This window comes from Alosa pseudoharengus, unplaced genomic scaffold (genome assembly GCF_046254945.1).
Source record: "Alosa pseudoharengus isolate Yale_2024_CS ecotype anadromous, Long Island Sound unplaced genomic scaffold, YU_APseudo_1.1 YU_APseudo_1.1_scf_13, whole genome shotgun sequence".
NCBI classification, from domain to species: domain Eukaryota; kingdom Metazoa; phylum Chordata; class Actinopteri; order Clupeiformes; family Clupeidae; genus Alosa; species Alosa pseudoharengus.
Window position 1 is genome coordinate 34,930,617 of NW_027468598.1, and position 10,000 is coordinate 34,940,616.

Genomic DNA, 10,000 nt, shown 5'->3' on the forward strand with positions numbered 1-10,000 from the left:
TATTTCCCACGACACTTCCCATAGTTCGCTCCTGTGGCAGGTGTTTGGTGGTTACGGACGCGTTTGCGTCTCCACCGAGGGCTCTGCGCTGGGTCTCAGGTTGATCACTGAGACGCACGGCAACACAACACCTGCTCTGAGCGCAGATCTGATGGCCGTCACTGGAACCCAGGCCAGATCACGTCAGCGATGACATCCAAGCCGCCATCGGCGAGACGGGGCTGAGGCGAAGGACAGTTTGACATTACCTGACCGCAGTCTCGTCTCAGGTGTACTCCCCAAAGGCTACATACTTGCAGGATAATATTACCAGAGCTTTTATTAAACTACTATGGTAATGGCAGACAAAAATCTTTTTAAGGACGTGTCATGTCTACCTCGTGAGACAGTATGTTTTCGCACGCCACAGACTGTCCCCAAGTACCTTAGATTTCAGCGTGTCACACGGTCTCCAACATACACACACTCCCCACACACACAGGTTTATACATACACACTCTTCCTACATACACACTCTCCCCACACACACATACACACTCTCCCCACACACACATACACACTCTCCCCACACACACAGATTTATACATACACACTCTCCCCACACACACATACACACTCTCCCCACACACACATACACACTCTCCCCACACACACAGATTTATAGAATTGTGTTTACTGGAAGTCAGTCAGTCAGAACTATTTCTCCCACATGTTTTTTGGCCGTCTCTTCTGTGGAAGCGTGGTGTGTATTTGTTCTAAGTATTTATCTGTGTGAGTGTGCTGTTTACAAGATGACTAGTGCGTCCAAATGCCCCAAAGTAGGCGGACACTCCCTTCCTCTTCCTGACTGGTATGGTCTCCTCTGCTCCGGCGTCTTATTCTAACTGGACAGTGTCCTACAAGTTACCCAACTGATAGATAAATAGTCAGTAACCCTCGGAAATCTGACAAATAAGAATTTGTGTTAATTCTTGCAGCATTTTACTCCGAAAATCAGATAAATGAATAGACGATAATTTAGTAATGTGACACGTGATGTGGAGTCAACAAAATCAGATAACTAAAGACGATAATTTGGTAATGTGACGCGTGATGTGGAGTCAACAAAATCAGATAAATAAAAAGACGATAATTTGGTAATGTGATGCGTGATGTGGAGTCAACAAAGCAAAGCTCCAAAAAACAGATAAATAAAAAGACGATAATTTGGTAATGTGACGCGTGATGTGGAGTCAACAAAGCAAAGCTCCGAAAATCAGATAAATAAAAAGACGATAATTTGGTAATGTGACACGTGATGTGGAGTCAACAAAAACAGATAAATAAAAAGACGATAATTTGGTAATGTGACGCGTGATGTGGAGTCAACAAAATCAGATAAATAAAAAGACGATAATTTGGTAATGTAATGCGTGATGTGGAGTCAACAAAGCAAAGCTCCAAAAAACAGATAAATAAAAAGACGATAATTTGGTAATGTGACGCGTGATGTGGAGTCAACAAAGCAAAGCTCCGAAAATCAGATAAATAAAAAGACGATAATTTGGTAATGTGACTCGTGATGTGGAGTCAACAAAATCAGATAAATAAAAAGACGATAATTTGGTAATGTGACGCGTGATGTGGAGTCAACAAAATCAGATAAATAAAAAGACGATAATTTGGTAATGTAATGCGTGATGTGGAGTCAACAAAGCAAAGCTCCAAAAAACAGATAAATAAAAAGACGATAATTTGGTAATGTGACGCGTGATGTGGAGTCAACAAAGCAAAGCTCCGAAAATCAGATAAATAAAAAGACGATAATTTGGTAATGTGACTCGTGATGTGGAGTCAACAAAATCAGATAAATAAAAAGACGATAATTTGGTAATGTGACGCGTGATGTGGAGTCAACAAAATCAGATAAATAAAAAGACGATAATTTGGTAATGTGACACGTGATGTGGAGTCAACAAAAACAGATAAATAAAAAGACGATAATTTGGTAATGTGACGCGTGATGTGGAGTCAACAAAATCAGATAAATAAAAAGACGATAATTTGGTAATGTAATGCGTGATGTGGAGTCAACAAAGCAAAGCTCCAAAAAACAGATAAATAAAAAGACGATAATTTGGTAATGTGACGCGTGATGTGGAGTCAACAAAGCAAAGCTCCGAAAATCAGATAAATAAAAAGACGATAATTTGGTAATGTGACTCGTGATGTGGAGTCAACAAAATCAGATAAATAAAAAGACGATAATTTGGTAATGTGACGCGTGATGTGGAGTCAACAAAATCAGATAAATAAAAAGACGATAATTTGGTAATGTAATGCGTGATGTGGAGTCAACAAAGCAAAGCTCCAAAAAACAGATAAATAAAAAGACGATAATTTGGTAATGTGACGCGTGATGTGGAGTCAACAAAGCAAAGCTCCGAAAATCAGATAAATAAAAAGACGATAATTTGGTAATGTGACTCGTGATGTGGAGTCAACAAAATCAGATAAATAAAAAGACGATAATTTGGTAATGTGACGCGTGATGTGGAGTCAACAAAATCAGATAAATAAAAAGACGATAATTTGGTAATGTGACGCGTGATGTGGAGTCAACAAAGCAAAGCTCCTCGCATCATGAGTCATCTGACACTACTGCACACGAGCAGTGGGACCATGGAAGCTTTACTCATCACAATAAATCTGCCTTTTTTGTCGTGTTCATAATAGAGAAATGTTTAAATACACACCAAACACAGTCCAGCTTTTATTTCTAGTCAGAGTGAATGTAGAGGACATCGTGTTTGTTAGGTGGACCAGTGTGTACTAGAAAGTGTAACCCTGTCCTATTCTCACCTGACCTTGCCTGCCCTAACCATGAGGGGCATCTCCTCTCCCCTGTGTGTGTGTGTGTGTGATCATGAGAGGCACCTGGCTTGTGCTGACGTTGACGGGCGTCTCCTGTCTCCTCTCCCCTGTGTGTGTGCGTGTGTGTGTGTGTGCATGCGTGCGTGCGTGTGTGCATGCGTGTGTGTGTGTGTGTGTGCATGCGCGTGTGTGTGCGTGTGTGCGTGCGTGCGTGCGTGTGTGTGTGTGTGCATGCGTGTGTGTGTGCGTGCGTTCGTGTGTGTGTGTGTGTGTGTGTGCGTGCGTGTGTGTGTGTGTGCGCATGCGTGCATGTGTGTGTGCATGTGTGTGTGTGTGTGTGTGCAGGTGGGTTTCCGGCGTGGTGGGATCCAGCTGCTAGGGCCCCTGGGCAGGCGTACCCAGCTGGAGGTGGTGCTGGGCGGGCTGCTCCTGGCCTCCCTGCTGATGCTGTTCGGCTGTGCCCTCACTCTGGGCATCCGCTACAACACAGGTAGGCCACACCCCCACCGGACCACACACAGGCTACTCGGTGTGATTGTGTGTGTGTGTGTGTGTGTGTGTGTGTCACACACAGTGTGACGTGGCAATAGAAACATTATCACTCTCCACATCTCCACTGTCACATATCCGTGGCTCTCTCTCTGTGTGTGTGTGTGTGTGTGTGCTGTGCTGTAGGTCATTTAGGTTAAAGGGCAGCTTCAGTAGGAATAGATGCCAGCATAGCGGAACAGTGCCCACCCATACACATGCCCCACCACACAGCTTTTATACCCACTCCTATGGATGCCTTTGTGTGTGTGTGTGTGTTTTATAGCTAGTGTGTCCACTCTCGAGTGGGAGATGACATGCTCCCATAAAGCATGACCTCATTTTCCACTTCCACTCTTTCTCTTTGAGTTGAGACAAGCATTTTTATGTCTTGACACAAGGCCAAAACGTAGGCTAAACACACACACACACACACATATTTGCTCTACTTCAACCACCACACAAACCTGCAGCCTCCAGTCCAAATTACTTCCTGTCCATTATTTATTCAGATTAAAGGCCGCTCCATTATTTATTCAGATTAAAGGCCGCTCCATTATTTATTCAGATTAAAGGCCGCTCCATTATTTCTTCTGATTAAAGGCCACTCCATTTGTTTGAAGAGAGACACAGCCAGCAGTGGGTTTGATGTGAGACAATAGGGACTCAATAGTGCTCTCATTGTTAATCTGCTACAGCTCAATTGGACATGAGCTGTAGCATCATGATGGAGTTGTGCGCTAGCTCTTGTTGACGCTAGAGGCATGTTGCAAGCAAGCAAGGATTGCGGAGGTCCATGACCTGGCTAGATCTCACGCATTAATTTCAGTGGCTCTGTGGTACAGAGTTTGTGTGTGTGTGAGTGTCTGTGTGTGTGTGTGTCTGTGTCCTTTTGTCATAGTTATGTTGTTTCTTACCCAAAGTGTGTCTTGTCCCTTGACCAGTGTCTGATGAGTGGAGGTGCAAAACGCACACCAGAAAAGGAGGTGCTGGCAACCAGTAAAACACTTGCAAAAGGAGAGAAGTGCCGCACACTCCGAGTTACACATATAAGTCTCTAATGTGCCAACGTTTCGGCCTGTCGGCCTTCCTCAGGTCACGTGTAAAATAACAGGTAGTACCTTGCCTTTTAAAGGGGAAGCTTAATTGCTCCCACCTGACACATAATTAGGTTACAAACAGGTGTCAATTAATGTTCAATTGGTTACAATGAAGGGTTGGACACAAGGTTTTCACATAACAATCAACATACGTTTTTTTCAATAGTCCACATCCTTAGTACTACATTCTGTTATTTTAGGAGGAAAAAACAAAAGAAAAAGATCAAAGATCAAAAGACAATATTACAGCATCAGTCCAAATGGATCATCATAAATAATATCATCCGTTAATCATAGTAAGTCTATATGTCAAGTATCAATCACAAGAAACATTTTAAATCAAAATCCACATTCAAACTAGGGATGGGAAGTCTGACACCGAGGCACCGAAGCTCGTATCACTTCCGCGAAGCAATCTGCTTCGGCACAATAGGCGAGTTCGACTTGCGGCAGATCTGACTTGATGTGATGCATGCTGGGTTGAACACAATGCATACGTAACCAATTGAACATTAATTGACACCTGTTTGTAACCTAATTATGTGTCAGGCGGGAGCAATTAAGCTTCCCCTTTAAAAGGCAAGGTACTACCTGTTATTTTACACGTGACCTGAGGAAGGCCGACAGGCCGAAACGTTGGCACATTAAAGACTTGTGTAACTCGGGAGTGTGCGGCACCCCTTGACCAGTGTCTGTCAAGTATTCTTCCAAGGCCAAAATTTGTAGTTCCTTGACATTATGCCATTGTGTGTGTGGGTGGTTCTGTGTGTGTGTGTCTGTGTGTGTGTGTGTCCTGTCTCAGATCCAGCCCGCAGCCTGTGCCTGACGGAGGCGTGTGTGACGGTGGCCAGCAAGATCGTGGAGGCGCTGGACCGCAGTGTGGACCCGTGCCAGGACTTCTACCAGTACGCGTGCGGTGGATGGAACCGCAAGAACCCGCTGCCCGATGGACGCTCGCGCTGGAACACCTTCAACAGCATCTGGGACCAGAACCAGGCCGTGCTCAAACACCTGCTCGGTAAGGGGCCACACACACACACACACACACACACATGCACACTATATACACACACACACACACACACACACATGCACACTATACACACACACACACACACACACACATGCACACTATACACACACACACACACACACACACATGCACACTATACACACACACACACACACACACATCCACACTATATACACACACACACACACACACACACATGCACACTATATACACACACACACACACACACATGCACACTATATACACACACACACACATGCACACTATATACACACACACACACACACATGCACACTATATACACACACACACACACACATGCACACTATATACACACACACACACATGCACACTATATACACACACACACACACACATGCACACTATATACACACACACATGCACACACACACACACACACACATGCCCACTATATACACACACACACACACACACACACATGCACACTATATACACACACACACACACACTATATACACACACACACACACACGCACGCACGCACGCACGCACGCACACACACTATATACACACACACACACACACTATAAACACACACACACACACATATATATACTGTGTCATTTTCTTTCTCTCAGAATTAACAGGAATACTGCACACACGACAGCTCTTTCTGATTTACCCAAAATTACACGTGTTTACAGACACACACACACACACACACACACACACACACACACACACGGAAACATGCTGTTAGTCAGACGCAAATAACACTCACAGATGAGACCTCTTAACTCATACTCATCAAGCTTGACCTCTTTCTCACAGCTCATGCCACACACACACACACACACACACAAACTTAGTCACAGACATAGCCAGACACACACACAAATCCACCACCTCTTACTCACACACCCACACACACCCACACACACAGTCAGATGGTTCTGACACGCACAGGGCACTCACAGGTGTATCCCTACCCACACACACACACACACACACACACACACACACACACACACACACACACACACACAGAGAGAGAGTCAGATGGTTGTGCCACGCACAAGGGACTCCCAGGTGCTGCACTGGGTGGTACTTAGCTGGGTTTGGCTCAACTCAGCTGATGTTGGCTATGTATCCACACACACACACACACACACATGTGCACGCTTACACACACACACACACATGTGCACGCTTACACACACACACACACACACATGTGCACGCTTACACACACACACACACACACACACACACACACACATGTGCACGCTTACACACACACAATCTCTCTCTCCATTACACACACACACACACTCTCTCTCACACACACATGCAGTCCTTTAGCTTCCAAAGCAAATATTCCCTGTGGCTGCACTTGAAAGAGCTTCCTGTCATCAGGCGTTTTTCTCTGGAAGTCATCTCGGCCTTTTGTTGTTGTTGCTGTTTGACATCTGGCTGTAGAGGTGTGTGTTTGTCTCTGTGTGTGTGTGTGTGTGTGTGTGTTTTTCTCACCATTTGGTTTGAATTAGGGCTGTGGCTTTGGTGTCTCTTAGGTTTTGGGGTTTTGGATAATGAGTGGCTAAGCTCTACCCTGGGCAGTTCTCTCTCTCTCTGTGTGTGTGTGTGTGTGTGTGTGTGTGTGTGTGTACATGTCTGTGTGATTCATATCCATGTGCGTTCCTGTGTGTGTGTGTGGGTGTATTTATGTCTGTTTGTATGTGGGTGTTTGTGTGTATTCATGGTTCTGTGTGTGTGTGTGACATTGAAGTATCCCTAGTGGTTGAGCATAGAGACTTGTGCAGAGACGCCTCGTTGAACACTAGATAAAGTTCCTCCTTAATGACTGCCAGCCTCCAGCTCATGCACCCACACTGATGGGTCTGATTGGCCGGGACTGTGTGTGTGTGTGTGTGTGTGTGGGGGGCGACAGGGCTGGACGGGGCAGTGAGTGAGTGGTGATCCCATTGTCCATCAGTCCACCAGTAGTAAGTTGTCTGAAAAAACGGAAGCTGCGCAAAATTACGCAACGACACGCCCATTTCAAGTGGTCTGACGACAAGTGATCTCGTACAAACCAGAGGAACCCAGTTCAGTGGAGAGTTGTTACGACTTGAAAACAAAGATGGCTGCGCCCTGTGTGTGTGTTAGCTGTGCTACTTTACTCTTCTTTCTACTGCTTAGCAAATCTGGATGTCCATTTCAATTACTCATACACACTCCAATGCCTCAAGGGTGTGTTATGTTGTGTTGTTAGTGGAATATTGTGGAATATGTTGTTTATCCGTTGGTGTTGGTAAAAGTGGCTAGCAATGTTGCTGTGTTGCTAAAAACAAACGCTAGACAACACTAGGTTTCTGAAGGTGAATACCGGCGATTGATTGGTCTTGGACACATTGTGTTGTGATGAACGTAAACGCGAACCGCAACGCTTCTTACGAGGAAGTGATGTCATTTCACAAGTTGCGGGCTGTCACAAGCCATCAGCATGGACAGCAGGACCACACGAAGAGTTACTGTAGCAGGGGGAGCGGAGAACAGGAAGGCCTTAGCAGCAAGGCCGTAGCCATGGAGACACGCTGGGGGGGACCAAATGTGCGCGGCGGGGGAAATCACTTCCTGCCTCAGGTCATGCTACAGGAGAGGAACGGTGGAGAGAGAAGGCAGAAAGAACTTCCCAGTCTGTACACCCCCCTTTTCCAGTTGGTATTTTCTAATTCCATGATATAATTCCATGGTATTCTACAACTTTCACATACAGTAAGCGATGGTTCAAGAGAGGATTATTGCACAATCAAGTCTGTGTTTTCTGGGCAGTTCTCTGTAATCAAGTTGTAATCATCTTACACTCCCTTTCTCTGTCAGATATTTAACCATTTAGCTTTTTCCATTTTCACAAGTGATTATTTTGCACAATAGTGCGTGATACTACTGTAGCCGTACTACTGTACGGGACAGTCATGGCCTACTGGTTAGGGCTTCTGGCTTGGAACCGAAGGGTTGCCGGTTCGATCCCTGACTAATGGGAACGGCTGAAGTGTCCTTGATCAAGGCACCTAACCCCTCACTGCTCCCCGAGCGCCACTGTAGCCACGCAGCTCACTGCTCCGGGTTAGTGTGTGCTTCACCTCACTGTGTGCTCACTGCTCTGGGTTAGTGTGTGCTTCACCTCACTGTGTGCTCACTGCTCTGGGTTAGTGTGTGTTTCACCTCACTGTGTGCTCACTGCTCTGGGTTAGTGTGTGCTTCACCTCACTGTGTGCTCACTGCTCTGGGTTAGTGTGTGCTTCACCTCACTGTGTGCTCACTGTGTGCTCTGTGTGCTCACTAATTCACGGATGGGATGAATGCAGAGACCAAATCCCTTGTCTACGCAAGTATACTTGGCCTAGAAACCTGATTTACATTTAGCCGGACAATTTATGTCTTGATATTGGGGTGGGGGGGTGGGGGGCAGATAGATGACCGGAAGATGTGAACTGATCACTGCCCTTTACTGAGGGACAAAATTACTTTGTTTGTTTGAAACAGTTTTCAAGGAAACTCTGGAGGTTGCTGAGTGAGATACTACCACACTACCATGTCAAGGCACACACACACACACACACACACACACACACACACATACACACACACACACAAATGAATACACACACACACACACTTTGTGCTGATACACCTGCTCGATTGGCAGCTAGAGCTTAAATGAACACAAGCGGAAGCAAAAACAAGCAAACTGTGTAAATAGCCTTTGCCAGTGTTGAACTGTGCACAATGGCACTCGGCCCCGTGCAAAGAGCCCCTCCCTCTGACGGTGGCCCCTGAGGGCCAAACTTGCTGGCCGGTAATTGGAGCGCTGCTGTGCCAACTGTGAATTTACTGCTGGAACACTCTCATGGCCCCACTTGATTTAATTTGAGGGGTTGGGGGGGATAGAGGGGGACAAGGGGGAGGGAGGAGGAGAGGAGGAGGGAGACAGAGAAGTGGAGAAAGGAAGGGAGGAGGAGAGGAGAGGAGGAAAGGAGGAGGGAGACAGAGAGGTGGAGAGAGGAAGGGAAGAGGAGGAGTAGAGGAGGAGGAGAGGGAGACAGAGAATGGAGGGAGGAGGAGAGGAGATGAGGAGGGGGAGACCTGTGTGTTTGTCTTTGTACAGCTGTTGCCATGATTACAGAATCATCTGATGGATTGGACACGTCATGTCATCCTCCTTTTTCTCCCTCTCTCTCTCTCTCTCTGTCTCCTGTTTGTTCTCTCTATTCTAAATGAATTAAGAGCATAATAGGTTTCTGCCCTGGTGCCTCTCCTTCCCGAGTCTGCTTCAGTCTTTCCACATGTTCATGCAGATGCTGCAACAGATTCAACACACACACACACACACACACACACACACACACACACACACATACCTCCTTCCCGTAACTGTAGTTTTGTGACCAGATGCAGAGTAAGTCAGCCGAGAGTGAATTAGTCCCTTGGTTATGAGGCTGGC

The 10,000-nt window shown here is 45.9% G+C and overlaps 1 protein-coding gene across 2 annotated transcripts in view; it reads left to right on the forward strand.

Moving 5' to 3' along the window:
- Positions 1 to 10,000, forward strand: part of ece2b (endothelin converting enzyme 2b) — a 69,798-nt gene that overhangs the window by 31,793 nt on the left and 28,005 nt on the right. For both annotated transcript variants that reach the window (XM_076282924.1, XM_076282925.1), the window contains 2 exons: positions 3,199 to 3,343; positions 5,284 to 5,499. In XM_076282924.1, the coding sequence (XP_076139039.1) occupies positions 3,199 to 3,343; positions 5,284 to 5,499 (361 nt within the window). The remainder of the gene's footprint in view (positions 1 to 3,198; positions 3,344 to 5,283; positions 5,500 to 10,000) is intronic.